This window comes from Pistacia vera, unplaced genomic scaffold, assembly GCF_008641045.1.
Source record: "Pistacia vera cultivar Batoury unplaced genomic scaffold, PisVer_v2 Contig317, whole genome shotgun sequence".
Classification (NCBI taxonomy): Eukaryota; Viridiplantae; Streptophyta; class Magnoliopsida; order Sapindales; family Anacardiaceae; genus Pistacia; species Pistacia vera.
This window is the reverse complement of record NW_022196132.1, coordinates 976924-998929: the sequence shown is the minus strand read 5'-3', so window position 1 is coordinate 998929 and position 22006 is coordinate 976924. Positions and strand designations below refer to the sequence as shown.

The following is a 22006-nucleotide window of genomic DNA, read 5'->3' as shown; positions in this document are numbered from 1 at the left end:
CAATTAGGACCAAATCCACCCTGACTCAGATTAGGATACATGAAGAAGAAGTTGCCAAGGCACCGAGAGCCCTATCTCACATCCATGCAGCCGTAACTGGCCTTGTTTTCACAAGGATTATGGCATATGAAACACCAAAGGAAGCATGAGATTAGTTGAGAGCAGAGTTTATAGGAAGTGACACAATAAGAGGCATGCAAGTGTTGAACTTGAGAAGGGAATTTGAAATGCTAAGAATACAAGAAACTGAGAAGGTAAGGGAGTATGTTGATAGGTTGATGAGTGTGGTTAACAAAATTAGGTTACTTGGGGTGGAGTTGACAGATAGAAGAATAGTAGAAAAAGTGTTGGTGAGCTTACCTGAAAGATTTGAGTCCAAAATCTCTTCTCTTGAGGACTCTGAGGACCTATCTCAAATCACTCTCACTGAGCTGGTCCATTCCTTACAAGCTCAAGAGCAGAGGAGACTTTTAAGACAAGAAGATGCAAGTGAAGGTGCTATGATTGCAACTCACAAGAGGAAGTTTGTGTAAGGAAGAAATAAGAAGAATGCTGGAGACAAGAAGGGGAAGGAAAGGGCCAACAATCAGTAGAACAAATCAGGTGGGATGAAGGAGTATCCACCGTGTTCTCACTGCAAGAAGAAGGGACACTCATAGAAAAGGTACTGGTTCAGGCCAGGAATCCAATGCATGGCTTGCAAGCAATTTGGCCACATAGAGAGAGTCTGTAAAAATAAAGGAGAACCTTCCCAATAGCAAGCTCGAATGGTTGAAGACCAATAGCAAGGCTAAGAAGCTGAGCAATTGTTTGCAATGAGACTTGGTTGATTGATAGCGGCTACGCCAACCACATGACTCCGAATTTGCAAAGCTTCATCAGCTTGGACAAGGCATATTAGTCCAAGGTTAAGATAGGGAATGGAGAGTTTGTAGATGTCAAGGGCATAGGTGACATGGCTGTGTAAACTCAATAAGGTACCAAGCTGATTTCTAACGTTCTTTATGTTCCTGAAATAAGCCAAAGTTTGCTTAGTGTAGGACAAATGTTAGAGAGAAAATATGTCCTACATTTTTAGGATCAATCTTGCAAAATTTTAGATAGTGAGGGCTGTGAACTTATGAAGGTTAGAATGATGGGAAAAAAGCTTCCCCATTGACTGGAAAAAATTAGAGTTTAAGGCTCATAGTGCTAAGGTAGATGAATAAAAAATATGGCATAAAAGATTTGGCCATTTTCACTACCATAGCCTTAAAGAAATTCAGACCAAACAGCTGCTCCAGAACATGCCCGAAATTGTTGAAATCAAGTCTGCATTCTTGAATGGTTAGCTCAATGAAGAGATTTATATTGAGCAACCGGAAGGGTACCAAGTAAAGGTCAAGAGAACAAAGTATATCTTTTAAGGAAGGCTTTGTACGGCCTAAAGCAGGCTCCTAAAGCCTAGTACAGTACGATCAATGATTATTTGATTAGTTTGGGATATTTGAGGAGCTCCAATGAGCACACCTTATATGTGAGAGAGCTGGAAGGATAATTGATTATTGTCTCACTCTATGTAGATGACCTTCTCATCACCGAAAGTAGTCCAAGTCAATTGAATGAGTTTAAAGAAGCCATGCATGGTCAATTCGAAATGACAGACCTGGGAGAAATGTCCTACTTCCTTGGTATGGAAATCAGTCAAGTTTCATGTGGGATTTTTGTCAATCAAAGGAAGTATGCTAATGAAGTTCTTAAAAGATTTGGCATGGATAAGTGCAAATCAGTGGATACTCCACTAGTTGCAAATCAAAAACTGAGCAGAGAAGATGGGGTTGTGAAGGAAGATGAGGGTCTGTACAGAAGTTTAATAGGTTGTTTGCTATACTTAACATCAACCAAGCCTGATTTAATGTTTGCAACAAGTCTTCTCTCTAGGTTCATGTGCCAACCGAGTGAAATGCATCTCAAGGCAGCCAAGAGGGTGTTGAGATATATTAAAGGCAATCTTGAATTTGGTGTGTGGTTCAAGAGGTCTGAAAAATTTCAGCTTGTTGGATACTCAGACAGTGATTGGGTTGAATCCATTGATGATATGAGGAGTATTTCCGGCTATGTATTTTTCTTGAATTCAGGTGCTATTTGTTGGCAGTCCAAAAAATAGGAAACTACAGCTCAGTCCATAGCAGAAGCAGAATACATTTATGTTGCTGCTACCGTGAACCAAGCCATTTGGCTTAGAAAAATTCTGAATGATTTAAAGCAGACTCAGATGAGGCCTATTGTGATCCTTTGTGACAATCAATCAGTACTAGCTAAGGCCAAAAACCCAGTTCTTCATGGTCGAACCAAACATATAAAGATAGAGTTTCATGTTGTAAGGGAAGCAGAACAAGATGGAGAAATTAAGCTGATGCATTGCCGAGGTGAAGAACAAGTTGCAGATATCATGACCAAGGCCTTATCCAAAGCCAAGTTTGAATGTCTAAGGCCTAGACTTGGTGTTTCCAGCAAAGATATCAAGGAAGAATGTTGAAGATTGTAATATCATGCTAGAAATGATAAAGATGACAAAAAATTCAAATTGCATGTTTTGCTGCTGCCGTTTGAACTTCCACTGTGCGTGGAGAAGCAGTTTTTTGGTTACTATTTAGAATGATTTTAGTGATGTGTTTAGGTGAATTAGGTTTAATTAAGTGATGTATTTGATAGGTTTGTACGTGCATTAGTTGAATGTGTCTTGTTCAAATTTTAAATTTGCAAAACTTTAGGTGAAACAGTGGCGGGTTCTCGTATAAATTATCCTTGTTTTTTGAATGCAAAACAGAGCATTTCTTCAGCCTTTGTTTTGTCTCTCTTTCATCAGTTTTCTCTCTTGTATTCTCTTGCAAAAACCAACATAACTACAACCACCAACAACGAAGAAAGCTCAGCTTGTGTTCATCCCTTTACCAGGCGTAGGCCACCTGCTTCCCGAAATTGAGTTTACAAATCGTTTGCTAGATCAAGATGAATATGGTTCTCAAAACATTTCTTCTCATGCATTATGCTCGTAATAGAAATGCTATGACACCTACATACATCAAGTCACTCGCAGCATCCAACTCTCGAATAAGGTTCATCAATCTTCCTCCTTCTATAAGTTTCTCTCCTTCACAAGAGGCTAATAAATCTATAGAAAAAATTGTAACTGAGTTCATAGGTTGTCATAAAGCTAGTGTTAAAGAAGTTATTGTCAAGCATGTAGTTTCCAGTTCTGACCAAGGTTCACTTGCTAGGTTGGTGGTTGATTACTTTTATACATCAATGATAGATAAAGGAAATGAACTTGGTGTTCCTTCTTATTTGTTCTTCCCTTCTGGTGCTCCTTATCTTGGTCTGTTGTTGTACCTTCCAACTTGACATGATGAAGTTGGTAGAAAATTTTAAGAGTTTGATGGTGAGTTGGTGATCCCTAGTTGTGTTAATCCTGTTCCAGGCACGGTCTACCAGAGTTTTTGTTAAATAAATATGGTGGGTACACTACACTTATGAACCATGGAAGAAGATTCAAGGAGACCAACAGGATTATTGTCAACACATTCGAGGAACTGGAATCTCATGCGGTTAAGTCTTTGTTGAAAGATTTTGAGAATGTGCTACCAGTTTACACAGTCGAACCAGTTATTGATGTAAAGGGACGTCAGAGTGAGAAGTTAGATTTGGATGAGATCATGAAATGTCTTGATGATCCGCCTGATTCATCAGTTGTTTTCTTGTGCTTTGGAAGCTGGGGGAGCTTTGGTGAAGAACAAGTGAAAGAAATTGCACTTGGGCTGTAGCAATGTGGGCACAGGTTTCTATGGTCTTTACGGAAGCCATCAATAAAAGATAAATTTGAAGGGCCAAGCAATTGCAAGAGTGATCATCTCTAGGAAATCTTGCCAAAAGCGTTATTGGAGAGAACAAAAAAGATGTGAGACATTTTCTTAACTGGGAATATCTATTATCAAAAGGTCGTGTAACTCCAAAAGATCATGTACCTTCAAAATATTGTGACCATATCTCAAAGGGTTTTCCAAAAGGTACCTTCTCTTTAAAAGGTACCAACAGTCCTATATTAGAAGTAAGATTTTATGTAGAAGTATAAACAAATAAGACTACAATTCTAGACTTCTAGTATAATTAAAACTCTCTCAAGTCTGCTTCTGTTTTGTGTATAACACAAGCAAGTTCTTCATTGTATCCTAAAAAAATTCGCTGATCATATTTGCACTATAAAGAGGGAAATTTCCTTTAAGAAAGTGGCATTGATACACGCCTTGAAATTGGTAGTCAGTATCCTAGTTCTAACAGAAGATTGGTTTGGTGGGTGGATGGGCACCACAAAAGGAGGTCTTGGCTCATAGTTCAATTGGAGGATTTTTGTTACATTGTGGGTGGAATTCAATATTAGAGAGCTTGTGGTCTGGTGTTCCAATTGTGACATGGCCTAAGTATGCTGAGCAACAGATTAATGCTTTCCGAATGGTGAAAGATTTGGTAGTGCCTGTGGAGTTGAGATTGGATTACTATAAAATGTGTGATGGAGAGATAATAAAGTTAGGAAGAAGGTCAAAGAACAGAGTAGAAAGAGCAGAGATTAGCAGTGATGGAGTTTTATTGCCATTTCTAATCTTCTAAGACTTTCTTAAAATATAATAAAGAGGAACTCACTTCTTTTCTCTTCAAACTGTCTATGATTAATTATTCGATTTGCATGTATAAGATTGACTTCAGGATTCTCTCTAAGAATACTCAATGCTTCAATATGTCTTCATCTCCTCTCATGACTAGCTACTACCACCACCAACAATGAAGAAATAAAGCCATGAGTTGCATTGCTTTGACTGTCGGTTAACCACGATCAACATGTGACTGATCATCTACCTTCAAATACTTTATTTATAATTTCCTACGATAATAATACTTAATACAGTATAATGGCCAAATGGAATGACAACATATGCATATAATCTATACATTTACCTAAACTTTTGTCGATGATCGAGTAATTCCATTTGCATATAATATTTTCCACCACCTAAAACTTTGTTCATGATTTGATTATTTCCATTTGCAGTTTTGCATATATAAAATGACTCATAAACATTGACTTTATAAAACAATATCTCTATATATAATAATGTTCACCACTAGCTACTACCACCCCCAACAATGAAGAAAGCTGAGCTTGTGTTCATCCCTGTATCGGCCACAGGCCATCTCATTCCCAATATCGAGCTCGCAAAGCGCTTCTTAAGTCGAGATAATCGTTTCTCGAAAACCATTCCTGTCATAGATTTTCCTACTGACACATCTATTACAGCTGCATACACCAATTCATTTGTTGAATCCAACCCTCAAATAAAGTTCATCTATCTTCCTCCGACCGCAGACTTCTCTCCTTCCCAAGAAGCTAATAAATCTGCAGAAAAGTTCTTAACCGAGTTCATAGATTGTCACAAAGCTTCTGTTAAAGAAACCATTATCAAGCATGTGCTTTCCGGTTCTGATTCAATCTCACTTGCTGGATTGGTTGTTGATTTCTTTTGTACATCAATGATTGATGTGGCCAATGAACTTGGTGTTCCTTCTTATTTGTTCTTCCCTTCTGGTGCGGCTTATCTTGGGCTCTTTCAGTACCTTCTGTTCGTTTTTGTGATGCTGGTTGTTCAAAGAAGAAGAGAGATAAAAACTAAAACTGGACATGTATTTTCATTAGACAAAATCTGCATATAACATACTTCAACTACTGTTTCAACAACCAGCAGACTACTTTTCCTTAATCTCAGCTAAGCCACACAAAAGGCTAACTACTTCATTACAAAAGCTGAGTCATTAAACAAAGGATTAACATTAAATTACAATATATCTTAAGCTACTAAGAAGAGAAGTACTCCCATGCAGTCCATGCAGAGTAGAAACTCTTCCAGGTTTCACATACATTCGGCAACCAACTTCCAGCACAGCATCAACCTTCAACACTCCACCTTGGTGCTTTGGCTGGAAACACCAAGTTTTAGCCTCAAGGCTTCAAACTTGGATTTGCATAAAGCCTTTGTCATGATATCTGCAACCTGGTCTTCCCCTCGGCAGTGAACTAAGTTCACTTCTCCACACTGTTCAGCTTCCCTAACAGCATGATATTTAATTTTAATATGCTTTGTTCTGCCGTGAAGTACAGGGTTGTTTGCCATTGCTACAACCGACTGGTTATCACACAAAATCATGGTAGGATCCAGTTGCATTTGCTGTACGTCATTAAGCATCTTCCTAAGCCACACAGCCTGGTTCACAGCTGCTGCGGCAGATACATATTCAGCTTCAGCAGTGGACTGAGCCACAATTTCCTGCTTCCTTGACATCCAACTGATAGCACCCTCATTCAGGTAGAACACGTAACCAAAGGTGCTTCTTGCATCATCCAGGGATCCACCCCAGTCACTGTCAGTGTACCCCATTAGCTTCAGACTTTCGGATTTTCTGAACCAAATGCCTAACATGCAGGTTCCTTTCACATACCTCAACACACGTTTGGCAGCTTTAAAGTGCAATTCACTTGGGTTGCTCATAAACCTTGAGAGGTAACTTGCTGTAAACATAAGGTCAGGTCTGGTGGCTGTATAATACAGCAGACTTCCTACTAGGCTTCTGTATTTCCCTTCATCAACTCACTCTGCACCATCTGTTTTGCTTAACTTCAGGTTGGGAACCAGAGGGGTATTCACTGGTTTGCAATTCTCCATTCCAAACCTTGAAAGTAGCTCGGTTGAATACCTTTGTTGACAAACAAAAATCTCCCCAACACCTTGAGTTATCTCCATGCCAAGGAAGTATTTCATCAATCCCAAATCTGTCATTTCAAATTCAGCTTGCATATCCAACTTGAATTGGTCCAATTCATCAGGATTACTCCCTGTCACCAACAAGTCATCAACGTATAAAGAAACCACAGCCACTCCCTTTTCAGTTTTCCTAATGTAGAGAGTGTGTTCATTAGGACTTCTAATATATCCAAGGCTGCATAAGTGGTCATTTATTCGGTTGTACCAGGCTCTAGGTGCCTGCTTCAGGCCATATAATGCCTTCCTCAGTAGGTACACATGGTCCTCCTTTCCCTCAACCTGGTAGCCTTCGGGTTGCTCTACATACAACTCCTCTGAAATCCATCCATTTAGGAATGCAGACTTGACATCCAGCTGGAAAATTTTCCAGTTGAACTGAGCTGCAAGAGCCAACAACAGCCTGATTGTGTCTTGCCTAGCAACCGGGGCAAAGGTTTCTGAAAAATCAATGCCTGGTTGCTGTGCAAAACCCTTCACCACCAACCTTGCTTTATGCTTGTAGATTGAGCCATCAGGGTTGATTTTCAGTTTGAAAATCCATTTAACCTGAATGACTTTTCTTTTTTCAGGTCTAGGTACCAGTTTCCAGGTTTGATTTTTATTGATCATGCTCAATTCTTCCTGCATTGCAGCCCTCCATAACTCAGATTTTGCAGCATCAAAGTAGCATCTTGGCTCCACCACTGTCGTATTACACCTTTCATACACATCAGCCAAGGTCCTAGTTCCTCTCACAGCATGATCTTCTTCCTCATCTGAATCTGCCTCTTGAATCAGTCCCTCTCTTCTCTCATTCTGACTTGATTCAACCTGCACATCAACCCTTTGTTCTTCCCAATTCCATACTCCACATTCATCAACCTTAATGTCCCTTGTGATTACAATCTTTTTGGACTCAGGAACATAAACTCTATAGGCTTTAGAGTTGCTGCTGTAGCCTATAAATATCCCAATTTTTGCCTTGTCATCCAACTTAGACCTTTTGCTGGCTGGGATCATTACATAGGCTATACTCCCAAATTCTTTCAGGTTCCCTACTATTGGCTTGATCCCAGTCCATGCCTCAATTGGTGTTTGATGTTTGACAGCCTTGGTGGGCAGCCTATTCAGCAGGAAAACTGCTGTATTGACAGCTTCTGCCCAGAACACTTTAGGGAGGCTTTTTCCAGTCATCATGCACCTGGCCATTTCCATAATGGTTCGGTTTCTTCTCTCACAGACACCATTCTGCTGAGGGGTATATGGTGCTGTGAACTGCTGCTGTATTCTAGCTAAGCTGCAGATTGACTTGAACTCATTGAGGTGTACTCAGTTCCATTGTCTGTCCTCACTGCTTTGATCAAGGTTCCAGCTTCATTCTCCACCAGCAACTTGAATTTTTTGAACACAGCAGCCACTTTACTTTTCTGCTTCAAGAAATAGACCCAAGCCACCCTTGAAAAGTCATCAATGAAGAGTACAAAATACCTGCTGCCATTTAGAGATTCTGTCTTCATAGGGCCACACACATCCGAGTGGATCAATTGCAACTTGTGACTTGCTCTCCAGGCTTGATCCGAAGGGAATGGTGGCCTGCTAAGTTTGCCAAGTTGGCAGGCTGTGCACAAGGTCCTTTTCTCTTCTATTTCGGGCAGGTCTACTACCATGTCCCTTGACTTGAGTTCTTTGATTCCAGGGTAATGAAAATGTCCAAGCCTTCTATGCCACAACTCAGACTCTTCAACCTTGGTGATTAATGCTGAGTTTTCTGGTTTTTTCCAGTCTAGTGGAAAGCTTTTGTCAAGCATTTTTACACTCAACAACTCCTTTCCTTCTCTATCCTTTATAATGCAAGAATTGTTTTGGAAATGCAAGGTAAAATTTTTCTCTAACATTTGACCTACACTTAACAAGTTTTGTGCAATTTTAGGTACAAACAAAACGTTAGAAATAACCTTAGTTCCTGCCTTGGTTTGGACTGCCACATCTCCAATCCCTCTTGCTTCTACATAGTCACCATTTCCAATCCTAACCTTGGAGCTGTATGTCCTGTCCAGCCTGACAAAGTTCTCCACATTTGCTGCCATGTGGTTAGTGCATCCGCTGTCTATCAGCCAAACTTCTCCACAGGTCTGCATTGAGTAGCATGAAGCTACAAACAGCTGTTCTGATTCATTGGTCTGCTGCTGTTCATCTGCACTTTGTGCTTGCTGTGGTGGCTGTGCAGCCTTGTTCCTGCACACCTTCTCAATGTGGCCGAATTGTTTGCATCCCCTGCATTGAATCCCAGGCCTGAACCAGCACTTGCTGTCTGGATGTCCCTTCTTTTTGCAGTGGGAACATGGTGGATAACTTCTTCCTCCACTCTGTTTTCCCCACTGTCCACCAGCTCTCTCTTTTCCTCTCTTATCCCCAGCATATCTTCTGTTACTCCCCTGCATATTCACTCCCTTTTGAGCAGCCATCATAGCACCTTCATTTGAGTCCTCCTGCCTCATCAACCTTCTTTGTTCTTAGGCCTGCAGAGCATGTACCAATTCGGTAAGGCTGATTTGGGAGAGGTCTTTTGAATCTTCTAAGGAAGATATCTTGGACTCAAATCTTTCCGGAAGGCTTACTAACACCTTTTCAACTATCATCTTGTCACTCATCTCAACTCCCAACAATCTGATTTTGTTCACCACACTCATGAGTCTATCCACATACTCCTTAACCTTCTCTACCTCCTGCATTCTCAGCATTTCAAACTCCCTGCGCAGATTCATAACTTGCATGTTACGGGTTGTATCACTTCCCATGAATTCCTCTCTTAGTCTATCCCAAGCCTCCTTTGCAGTTTCACACGCCATTATCCTTGTAAATACAAGGTCTGTTACTGCCGAATGTATGTGAGAGAGAGCTCTTGGAGCTTTGGACATTTCCTCTTCATACATTCTCATTTGGTTCAAGGTTAGGTTTGGACCAAGTTGGGGTGGCTGTTTCTCCTCTTCCACATACTGCCACAACCCTTGTCCTCTCAGGTAGGCTCTCATTCTAACAGCCCAAATGTGGTACTGGTCCCCGTTGAACACTGGATGTGAGAGAGATGCAGATTGGGAAGCCATGCGTGAACTGGTTGCAGTTTTTGAAAAGCTTTGGTTTTTCTTGCGTAAGAGTGAAGTTTGATGGTGATTTGGGATGAGTTTTTTGAGTGATCTTTTAGACGTTAGTTGGTTGATGAAGCTCTGATACCATGTTCATTTTTAAAAAAAAAGATAATAAAAAAAAAAAAAAAAAAAAAAACTAAAAACTAGACATAAATTTTCATTAGACAAAACCTGCATATAACATACTTCAACTACTGTTTCAACAACCAGCAGACTACTTTTCCTTAATCTCAGCTAAGCCACACAAAAGGCTAACTACTTCATTACAAAAGCTGAGTCATTAAACAAAGGATTAACATTAAATTACAGTATATCTTAAGCTACTAAAAGAGAAGTACTCCCATGCAGTCCATGCAGAGTAGAAACTCTTCCAGGTTTCAAATACATTCGGCAGCCAACTTCCAACATAGCATCAACCTTCAACAGGGTTGTTCACATTCCTTGAATGAATGTTCTGACTGACAACCATATTGATGCTAAAGAAAGAGTCCACCTGTATATGCTGCCATACTCTTCTTCTTCTTCTTGATCTTCTTTTTTTTCTCCTTTTTAATTTATAAAGCTTCTTCATATGATATGCCCAGCTGAGTAAACATATGTTTTTCTGTTTTTATTCTACAAGCAAATAAATTCTTCCTCTTGTTTTCCTTCAAAAACATGGTGGTTCCTTTCATGTCAGCTAAAGGATAGCTTAGACAGCACACTTCCTTCTGATTCCTAGCTTTCTTTCCTTTCCAAGGAAAAAACATTCTCCATAAAAATGGATTCACAAGAACCTGATACAGCCAGTGGAAAATTTGTCTACCTTGCTCAACTTAGCCCACAAAATAGAAGCTACTTTGTGGTGCAGGAAGAGAAGATCAACTGTCTCTTTACTTTTCTGGACATCTCAAGATGCGAATATATTGATATTTGAATTGAACTAGTTACCCCTATTTAGGAAGCTTTTGATTTCACTGTGGATACCTGGTTCGCTCTTCCTTTTCCTCTTCTAATATATTTTATTTTTATTGTTTGTATTCCAAAAATAGAAAAAGTATAAATGTTTATTCGAATGTAATTGAAAACTAATTTCATGCTGATGTGTATATTTATTGTTCTATATTAAAATTCTATACCTCTTAAGTAAGACATCCTTATTTCTCATAGGAGATTGGCAGATATTGTTTCAAATTTATGCCATTTCATCTGTTATATTTTTAATTGATCTTCATTACTCTTTTCTTTTGTCATCCTTACCTTCTATCAGGTTGCATTAAACTCAAACGTCGCTATTCAAAGACATTGGAGTTGGTTCAGGAATTGAAACATAATGGGCTGCAAAGGGACAGTGTGATGCATGGGATACTTTTGGCCGTTTGTGCTTCAAATAGTCTACATGAAGAAGCTGAGAGCTACTTTAACTGCATGAAGGATGAGGGTCATTCGCCTAATCTATATCACGATAGCTCGTTTCTAAATGCTTACTCTTCAGGTGGAAACTATGAGAAGGCTGATGAGTTGGCTCAAGAAATGAAATCTTCAGGGTTAGTACCAAATAAGGTTTGTTTTCATATACATCATGCCATTGTATTCTGGAGCTTTAGTAGTGCTATACTTATTAATGATATTTTTTGGTGGTTGAGCTATAAATCTAAAATTCTAGGTGTTGTAATTGTCTTGTTGCTTTTATATAGTTCAACACTATAGCCATTATATAATGTTGGTCAAATCAGAAATTTTTTTTTGGAATAGAAACACGTTAAAGTTTCATTAGCGAAAAACAATTAAAAGATTTCTTCTTGGTCATCAGGTCCCATTCTCTCTTTAGTTGCTCCATCCATTTCCTCGTCAGGAAGCTATTTAACATCATGGATCTTTTACTTCCTTTTCAAGAGCTGCTGATCATAGTGTTTTTTATGCAGTGCTGATATGCATTGTACTGATAAGAAATTCTAAGAATTGAACTGAAACCAAGTTTCCTAGTCCGGAGTTGCTTTAAAAAGTTTTTCCATATGCATAATAAGGCTTCTTCTCTAAAAATGAGAGTATCTTCTTTATGATGTTTTTTTCTGACATAGATAATGGTGCAAAATCCATGTTAACTAATTTGAAATAGAAAAAGGATGGATAATTTGTTATATACAAATTTGGCACCGAAAGGAACTGAAAGGAAGTGCTTAATTAAATATCATATGGAACATTAAGAGAAACATCTGTATTCTTAAAATATTAAGTTCTTATTTGAATATGTTTCTAAAGTCAAGCTCATCCTTATCTTCTGCAGTAATAACGGATAAGTAAAAGTTGTGCTTGAATGCACCTTCATTTCTAAACAAAGCTATTCTATCTTAAAGTTAACAACCATAGTGTTTAGAATTTATTATATACAGAAATCTGATCTGGACTTAATGGAAGAGAGTGCTGTTTTTGCTCTGATGTTGCTAAAACAGGGTGAAACTTTAAATTTGAAAATTTAGATCTTTGCATAGATTCTTCTTCGATAAGTATGAGATGGTGAGGTTGCTTAATCATTAATTTCATCTTGTTTATTGAAAATTATCTTGTGCATGGATCTACTTTATAGTCTTTGGATATGTTTAGGAAGCAATTTCTCTGTGTGCCCTAATGCCTGTTTTATAAATAGAAACGAAAATGTTAAGGTCGATTGCCTAAGTGAGGTTGCTGATATTCTTATAAGAGGTTGTCCATCTTCTCTGAGAGTATTTTTTTTCCCTTTTATTTCTTCTTTGTTTGAAATCCTTCTTATTTCTGTTTAATGCTGTAAGATACTAATGTAGAGCAATCAGTCAGAGTGATTGTTAATTTGTCCTGAATGTATTATTGTGTCAGTCTCAGTCAAAGAATACTCATAAAGGGATTGTTTCTCGTTACTTTTCTTGTTATTATCTACATCTTCAATGTCTTGCTTGATTTCTATGTTCCATAGACGTGTCTCTTGCTCCATTTTATTTACTGTGCTTCCTTTAACTTCTGTGAATCCTATCCCTTTCATTCTGCAAATGCTTGCAGGTAATATTGACTACATTATTAAAGGTATATGTCAGAGGGGGTTTGTTTGATAAATCAAGTGAACTATTAGCTGAGCTGGACACTTTAGGCTATGCTGAAGATGAGGTAAGTTGATGACTTTTTGTTGTATTTTATATGATAAATTTGAGGTTTGAATCCTGTTGAGGTTATGAATTTCACCTTTAAATATATGTTTCTGACTACAAGTTGTTTCTCATTGATACTAAGATCATAGTAGGTTATCTGTTAAGGTTGTTAGAAGTGCACTCTTAAGAAATGTGCCAGACAATTGGTCTAAGGATCAAGTTTTTCAAATTTTTATGTTTCTTAACTGCGTTTTTAAGGTTTGTTCTAGTTCTTATAAGAAACGATTAATATTTAATTTTCATAGATTGGTTCCCGTTGTTCATTTATCATTGAACTCATATAATACTTGTAAGAACGATACATTTTAAATATTTTTGAGCGAGAAGCATTTATACCTTGTAAATCCAAAATGACTGTGGGGTAGCTGTTTAAGTGGGTAGTTAAATGTAGCTTGATAATAATTTTGCTTGCAGCTTTTAGCACTTGCATCTATTTATACCAGATAAAATTGGCTCAGTGCACATCTGCTCATTCAACCTTATACAAGTTACAAAGTGCCTTAATCTCTTCCCTCCCAGCCACCCATCCATTTTTTTTTTTTTTTTTGGTAAATGTACTTACGTAGCTTATTGTATGCAAACCATTTTCCAGATGCCATATTGTTTATTGATGGATGGTCTTGCTAAGGCTGGACGTTTAGATGAAGCAAAAGCAGTTTTCTCAGAACTGCAGGAAAAAGTGTTAAATCTGGTAAATCTCCCATTAGATGGTGATCTTTTCTTGCAAGATTGTTAAATATCAAACAGTCCATTTGATCGTTGATGACTAAGAATGCTGCAAACTACTTGTGTCAATTTCAGTGCCATTTTAAAAGATGTTATTACTAAATTAAGTTCAAAGCGTTTTTTTTTTACTTTATTTTTTATCTCAGAAATCCTGGTTTGCTCTGTTTTTAACACATAAATTATTTGCTATTTGCTTTTTGGACTGTTTTTATGTTTGCTGGATTTTTTATGTAGTTTCCTTGTGTTGGTTGATGGAATTAGCCTACTACAGGTCCTTATGATTTTGGGTTTTGAATAGAGTGACCTGGTTTGATCTCCGTATGTCAGGATTGCTTGTGAGGTGTGGAAATCAGTGTTGAAGTTATGTAACCTTTTCATTATGCTAAATGAATTCTATATCCCACCTGCAGATGGCTATGCCCATAGTATCATGGTTTCAGCATTCTGCCGCAGTGAGCTTTTTGAAGAGGCGAAGCAGTTGGCCAAGGATTTTGAAGCAAAGTTCAACAAATATGACTTGGTCTTGTTAAATACAATGCTCTGTGCCTATTGCAGAGCAGGTGAAATGGAGAGTGTTCTGCATGTAATGAAGAAAATGGATGAATTAGCCATCAGTCCTGACTATAATACCTTTCATACTCTCATAAAATATAGTTGTATCTGCTTGCTTATCGGACCATGGTGGACATGCCTAGTAAGGGCCATCAAACAGAGGAGGTAGAGTGAATCTCAGCTTATCACTTCTTGACAAGGTCTTTTATTTTTTTAATATCTATTAGAGCCTCCTTTATTTCTTTTCTTTTGTTTTATTCTAATACTAGATGGCACGCCTGCGCGTTGTGCGGGTTTATTTATTATATTGTTTTTATTTTATTATTGAATTTTTATATTTTAAGAAATTGTAAACGACTATTGTTTCACAAAAAAAAAAAAATGTCAAATATTGATTATAATAGAATATTTTGTTATTGTTCTTTTTTTTTTTTTTTTTAATCGGATTTTTATGTTTAAAGATTGCTGAGAATCGTTATATGATTACCATTTAGGACGTCGTTAATTGCTGTTGATAAAATAGGAATGATTCACATGCATTCAATTAATGTATGCAGTACAGATCTTTCACATTCCTCTTTTAATTTGATAAAATGCAAGTGATGGAAGNGCTGAGCCTACTGTAAACTTAGAACTCTGAATGAAAAATGGCAATTGTTTGATAGTCTTGGGAGATACTTTGAATAAATAAAGTAGGAAATTAACAATATCCCACTTATAAAGAGCAATTGTTTTCCATATAACAAGACAGTGAAGGGAGCTCATTTGATTCTGTGTTACTGATTTTTCATGGTGAAAAAAACTATTTAATTTCTTTCTTTCCTTTTCTTATCTTCTTGTCTCAGTCCATGAATTCAAGCAGAGCTTTTCTATGGAGAGCACTTGCTGATGGCAAGTGGATCACCTCGAACCACTGCTAAAATCTGCACAAATCATAGTAAGCATTGTGTTATTGAGGCAAGAGCAATGAATTAGTAATTCAACTTGTAACATATATATATGCACGAGTCGGACATTTTTTATAGACAGATCAAAAGTAAGCGATTAATCACTAATTTCGATTTCATATTTTTGAAGCTAATAACCGGTTTCTTATCTTTGATCAATACGTTAAAAATTTTAAGATATTTACCTTTAAGATTAACTGTATAAATATATAATTATAATCTTCACATTTTTTTTTTTTTTTTTTTTTTTTTTTTTTTTTTTTGAGGGGAACTTGAACTAGTTGATAGAAATTTACAAAAGTTTTGCTCTTTAAAGAATTTAATTCTTCGGATTGAGAATTTACTTTTTTAAAAGAATATTCTTGTACAATGGCAGACCTACCCTCCAAGTCCAAAAAAAAATTTAAAATTAAATTTCATAATACTTTTGGCCACCCCTATTCATTAAATTTTACCCTTTGACCCCCTTTAAATGCAATTTCCTAAATACTTTTGGTCTTCTCATTCATTGAGCGTTACACTTTAGCCATTATATGTAATTTCTTGGTTCCGCCGCCATTGTACGTGTATATATAAAAAATGACTCTCTTTAAATTCATCTTACCTTACTTATTGTAGGTTGGGGATGAGGTGAATCATAAAATTTGAGGCAGAGCAAGGCAGCCTTTGCCATATATTGAATCATCTTCTTATCACTATTAGCATCCAGCAATCTGGGATCCTTCACTTGCTCTAGATTTCCATCTTTTATAAGTGGTACTGCCTGTGTTTCAAAGGAAGGAGATATCATCAATCAACTTCACTATATATTTAAGAGAGATAATATCTCTACACAATTAATTTATTCTCTTTTTATCCATAATTATTAATCTAATCGACATGATAAACTTATTTAAGCCCCCATCAAGATGCCAATTAATAAAATCTAGTGTATTTTTGTAAGGTCGAATGATTTCTAATTGCATACATAATCGGTACAATAAGGTTATATAGACAAATTATGAATACAAACTGGTTTATTTAACATCGGTTTTTATTGCTACATCATTTACTATTACCCATACTTGTTCTTTCTGCAATAACTATAACTATAACTATACTAAAAAAAGATTCTATTACCAGAATCATATATGATATACTTGTAAATTATTTAGTTTTGACTTTTTTGTATTATGTCATCTTCCACTCAATACTCATTTTGTACTGTCACGTCAATTTGTATCAAAGTTTGTATTATACTATTACGTAATTAGTAGAAAACAAAAAAAAAACATTTATTGAAAATACATTGGATTATAACCTTTATCAGAAAAGATATATGCATAAATTATAAGAAAATTTAATAAATTCTGTAAAGGAAATGAGAAAGAAATTTTGAATTGTTTTCATTATTTTTAGTTATTTCTTTAAAAATTATAAAAAAAAAAAAAAGGAGTTATTTGAAAAAAAAAAAAATTGTTCATTTTTTCCAATTAATTTTAATTAGATCTTATATTATATAAAAAGAATGTACATCTTCTGAATTCATTTTCTAAAAACAATACCGATTAACCCCCTTATAATTCAATTATAGTTAAATTAAACTTGTTTAAAATTTAATTATATTTTCCAATTTTGAATATACTTGGAAATTCGCCCAACAAATCTGAATATACCTAACTGATTTTTCTGAATTGCCTAAACATGATATCATCTTCTTACCCAATCAAGCAAAGACTGCCCCTTGTTCTCCTCAGCATTTTGTCCGGTGATGAGCTCTAATAGGAACATTCCATAGTCTCGCACATCTATATAAAGCTTCTCATCTTGCTCCGAATTTTCGGTTCTTCAACAATCATATTTCATCAAATTAACAACTTCATCAGCCATAAGTCATATGTATATAGTATTCTCTGATGTGGATATCTTGGTTCTTGTAAAAATTTAGACGTCTGTTTTTTACCACATGATTATATTAAAAGACAAAAGGTTCTTGATGTGATACAATCTATTGAAATTTTTTTATTCAATATGTTCTCACCATCAGAAATAGAATTTGGATTTTAAGAATTTCTACATGTGAGAATTTTCACATATACGCACACACTAGAAGATTAAAAATCCTAGTAGTATAGCAAGAAAAAATAATTTTTTATAATATTGAACGTCACACTTGTAATCTGTAAAATCGAACGTCAATTATAACAAAATATCTTATTATAATAAGTTAAGTAGGATATATCTTGAATGTTACATATGTTTAATATTGTCAAAATATCTCCAGCTATATATGCAAGTATGATCTGTTCATATTTTTATCAAAAATACATCTTCGACCAATTACTAAATTTTTAATTTTTTTTAATGAATCATAATTTTAAAATTATTTACAAGTATCATATTATATCCTTTGACTTTGACCCAGACTACTAACTATATATATAAGGGAGACTTACTCAGCTGGTGATTCCTGGAGATTAAGCCACTTTGCCGCCAAGAAATTGCAAAGCTTGAACGACAGTCGAAGAATAAAATCAGTGTTGGAGCAAATTTTGTTGACAAATAGAATGGAAATTCAATTCATAAAGATTTAAAGTGATAAAATCCTTCATATACATATGAACCTGAATGAAAAGGTGGCTTAAGCTTAATGGTGAAGAATGAATTATATGAGTTTGAGTCGTAAATTTAAACATTCTACGAAAATCATTTTTCCAGTTAAGTTAATATACAAGAAATTAAGCTATTTTGGTCATTCTAAAAGCCGTAGAAAATGGACTGTAATTGAATGATTAAATCTTACCATAGCAGAGCAACCGTGAGAAAAAACAATATGACCAGAACAAACAGATTGGTGAACAATAGGTCCATCTCCACACTCCTCATGAAGATACCGCAAGCTTCCTCCAATTTCTATAGCTATATACCACCTTGCTTTCCATGTCAATTTTCTCGCCAACTCATCATCTACAATTAATACACCATGACTTTTCAAATAGAATTAATCCTACGAATTGGATTATTTTAGATAATTAAATACTATAGAGGATCCACAATCTTAAATTAAATATGTAATTATATGTACTAGAATATCATGCAGGAAAGCATTAAGATCAATTACATATAAAATATAAATCATACACACCACAAAAAGAGATTGTTCTGTTAACAATTTTGTCTACAGAATAACATAATAATAAATCTTAATTACTAAAATAACCTAGTTTAATTTAAAGTCCTACATTTTATACTGAATGGTCATAGGACTTTTTTTATAACATGGAAGGTTATGTTAGTTTGTTCATATTAGAAATTATATTTTATATATTATAAGTGAAAACTTAATTATAAATGAGGCATGTATGTTAACTTCACTAAAAACTTAATAGATTCAATAAGAAATCAATTTTGATATCTAAGTCTAACAAACTCTCACATGTGAAAAGTGAATTTATTTTTAATTTAAATTTTAAAACTTTTGACTTAAATAACATGTTAAGTTATGCTTTATAGTTAAGGATTAAACAAAAAAAAAAAAAGGGTTTGTCGGGCCAAAACAACGCGTAGAGTTTTTGGCAATAACAAAGTAAGGACACAAAAATGACATATAATTTCAACAATAGCAAAACAAGATACTTACCGTTCAAGTTACTGGCAAGAGTACCCAAGCATGGAAAATCACTGATTATTAACCGGCTACTGCCAGTGCAGCAGTAGCCCACCAGGTTCATAATGTTGCGATGGCGAACCCTGGAAAGGATCATCAACACTGTCCAGAATCGGTCGTCGTCTTCCTGGAAAGATTTGATCACCACAGGCGTTTCCTGGAAAATTCCCTCATAAACGTTCAGGTTTTCCGATTTCTTAAGCAAGATCTCTTCCCCGAAACCATCAGTTATCTCTTCAACTTCCCTCAAAGAAAAAGCTCGGGGGAAACCACTTCTCCAAGATAGAGGATACCAATGAGGCGTTGCCGCTGGCTGCTGAGCTGATGAATTTTGTTCCTGCTCAGGATTTTTGTCATGGCTTCCAGGCTGATCATTGGTGGCAACTTCTTGATTAGTTCCTTCGTAATAATTAGGAGGGTAAGCTAAAGTTGTTATTAGGGGAAATTTTGATGGCATCAAGGTTGCAAAATATTTTCCTTTCATTATAGCAACGTTGCATCCCACATGCCCGCGTATGAATCCTTGGTATTTCTCAAAGTGGCTTCCAAAAAAACCAAGAAAATTTTTGTCAAGAATTACATTCAGTGACGGATCATAGAATTAGGAGGGACAAGTTCAAAATGTCTCGAGTTAAGTTAAATAATTTATCAAAAACTAAGTGAATAGTATTGTAATTAGTTGAATATACACACAGACACAGGAAAAGTAAACAAGTGAGATCAAATCTACAAAGTACAACAGTAGAAACAAACAAAAATCAAATTTAAAATTTTTTTTTTTTTAAATTGAGTGGGGTCACCAGCCCCCACTAACCATTATGTAGGTCTGTACTTAATTATATTAAGCTTAAATCAAGCATTTGAGTAGATCTATATATGTTTTAGGGAATGATTTAGAAAATTTCATAAAAAATTTAAGCACACAACTGAAAATAGACACGTGGTATGAGATTCTTGAAAGGGAGAACGACATTTTCCCATCCATTAAGTTTCAAAATGACACTCTTTCATCCTTCGTTAGGTTTTGTTATTTTTTCCGTTAATATTTTACTGAAAATATGAAAATACCCTTAAATATTTTAATTTATAAATTTTTTATTATTTTTTAATTAACCAAAAAGTCAAATATTAAAAATTCAAAAAAGAAAAAATAATTAACCCCACCTAAAAGATTTAAATTTACACCACCTATTACATCATTTTCATTACACCATCTCCATTTTACTAATAATTATTTTATTATAATATTAAAAATTCAAAATAATTAAAAATTTGTGTGGATGTGGGATATGCCACATCATGGTGTAATGAAAATGGTGTAATGAGTAGTGTAAATGTAGCATTACTCGTTATGAGTAATGCTATAAAATTGTTTAAAGTTAAATAATCTTAATATTTATTTATAATGTCATCAATATCACATAACTATTATTTATAATGTTTTTCATTTTTACTAATTAACATAAAAAATCAATATGCCTAATTAATTAAATAAATAAAGAAAAAAATGTATCTTTATACTTGGACTAATAAATAATTGAATAAAGACTTTGAATTAACTAAATTTTAATTTATAATAAACCAACTAAGAAATAAATTATTTAAGGATATTTTCATCTTTTTAGTCAAATATTAACAGAAAACACTAACAGAACTTAACGAATGGTGAGAAAGTGTCATTTTGAAACTTGACAGGTGGGAAAGTGTCGTTTCATCAAACCTTGGGCAGGAAAATGTCGTTCTCCCTTCTTAAAAGTTTAAGGAGCGTGGGTTATTTTCGATCTTTGGTTTTGACAATGTCTTGTGTGTAATTAAATTTTGTATTATTAGTGAATGAGAAAAACCTGTCTAAAACGATCCAGCGAGTATTTGAGTTTTGTGCTTCATCGACTGTTATTTTCCCAGGACAATAACCAGCTGCAAGCTTAACCTCCAATTTCACCTATAAATTACATAGACTTACTAAGTTTTTTAGATACATCCTCAATTTCTTCAGGTTCAGAGATTCACAGCAAAAAATAATTTTACAAATGTATATTTATAATGATCACTAACCTCTTTTCTCCTGCATTGTCGATGGAATTTTTCAAGGTTATTCTGGTATTGTACTCGTTTCCTTTCTAATTTTGCTCCAAGCTCTCTGGGATTTACTTCACCATGTCCTGATGAGAACTCCAATTTTTCCCCTAAAAAATTGACCCTCGTTGAAATAAGAAACTCCAAGTTTATTCTGGTATTCCTAACATTTGTTACACACACACACACATATGTATATATCTATATACATACAATTTTAATGTTCATAATAACACAATGAATTCAAATAAGATTGTAACTCAAATAATCAACACACGCATGAATGACAAAATAAATGATTATTGTTTTGATATATTTTCAAGATTTGGAGCTTAAAATATAGATTTAAGAAAAAAAGAGAGAGAGAGAGAGAGAGAGAGAGAGAGAGAGAGAGAGAAACTTACATATACCAGAGATGCCCACATTGCTAATTAATGGGAAACAAGAGTAATTCTTCTTTCCAAAATCTTGAAGAACTCCAAGTAAAAGTAGTTTGTCTCTGGGACGAACGAAATGGTTTATAACCCAGTCAAGGGCATCAACATTTTTTTTATTTCTATTGGCATCAACTACGACAATCACTCCTGCACTTGTTGATGTGAGTAGCTCCATAAATTTATTAATTTGAAGTGTTTGGGGGAGATGGTGGGGTTTATTTTTCCCCTGAAAATGAAAATCTAAATAAAGAAATTATACAAGTGCACAGAGAAAGGCTTAGACATAATTTTGTTTTGTTCTTTATACCAAGAAATTTGTGGATGTTCACTGATAATTCCAAGCTGGTTTGTCTCTTCATCCCGGGCTTCTCTAAGACAATTCTTTGTTTGGACTTTGTAGATATATACTATGTTTTCATAGAATATATAATGCTCGACAATTACTAGAAAATTAATGGGCATATAGAGAACAGTTAAGGGAATCAAATTAA

At 35.3% G+C, this 22006-nt stretch overlaps 6 protein-coding genes across 6 annotated transcripts; 3 read left to right on the top strand and 3 right to left on the bottom strand.

Annotated features, from left to right (window-relative positions):
- The first annotated feature begins 2991 nt into the window (after positions 1–2991).
- Positions 2992–3803, top strand: LOC116136564 (UDP-glycosyltransferase 71K1-like). Its single transcript, XM_031422246.1, has 2 exons — positions 2992–3368; positions 3461–3803. Exons 1-2 carry the CDS (start codon positions 2992–2994, stop codon positions 3801–3803), a joined length of 720 nt encoding a protein of 239 aa, XP_031278106.1.
- Positions 3804–5178: 1375 nt separating this feature from the next.
- Positions 5179–5742, top strand: LOC116136563 (UDP-glycosyltransferase 71K2-like). Its single transcript, XM_031422245.1, has one exon. The coding sequence runs from the start codon at positions 5179–5181 to the stop codon at positions 5740–5742; it is 564 nt and encodes a 187-aa protein (XP_031278105.1).
- Positions 5743–9340: 3598 nt separating this feature from the next.
- On the bottom strand, positions 9341–9931 carry LOC116136562. Its single transcript, XM_031422244.1, has one exon. It carries the CDS (start codon positions 9929–9931, stop codon positions 9341–9343), a length of 591 nt encoding a protein of 196 aa, XP_031278104.1.
- A 1284-nt stretch (positions 9932–11215) lies between these two features.
- Positions 11216–14472, top strand: LOC116136561 (pentatricopeptide repeat-containing protein At1g10910, chloroplastic-like; the record flags this gene model as incomplete). Its single annotated transcript, XM_031422243.1, has 4 exons — positions 11216–11515; positions 12986–13090; positions 13724–13822; positions 14268–14472. Coding segments are annotated over 4 exons (624 nt in total), but the record flags the coding sequence as incomplete, so codon positions are not given.
- Positions 14473–15125: 653 nt separating this feature from the next.
- On the bottom strand, positions 15126–19508 carry LOC116136518 (probable LRR receptor-like serine/threonine-protein kinase At2g23950). Its single transcript, XM_031422211.1, has 6 exons — positions 18976–19508; positions 18139–18302; positions 17792–17844; positions 17058–17181; positions 15961–16119; positions 15126–15332 (listed from the first exon to the last, which is right to left on the bottom strand). Exons 1-6 carry the CDS (start codon positions 19484–19486, stop codon positions 15279–15281), a joined length of 1065 nt encoding a protein of 354 aa, XP_031278071.1. The 5' UTR covers positions 19487–19508; the 3' UTR covers positions 15126–15278.
- A 648-nt stretch (positions 19509–20156) lies between these two features.
- On the bottom strand, positions 20157–21771 carry LOC116136559. The gene is made up of 4 exons (XM_031422242.1): positions 21483–21771; positions 21058–21188; positions 20847–20944; positions 20157–20166 (listed from the first exon to the last, which is right to left on the bottom strand). Exons 1-4 carry the CDS (start codon positions 21688–21690, stop codon positions 20157–20159), a joined length of 447 nt encoding a protein of 148 aa, XP_031278102.1. The 5' UTR covers positions 21691–21771.
- Positions 21772–22006: the final 235 nt, after the last annotated feature.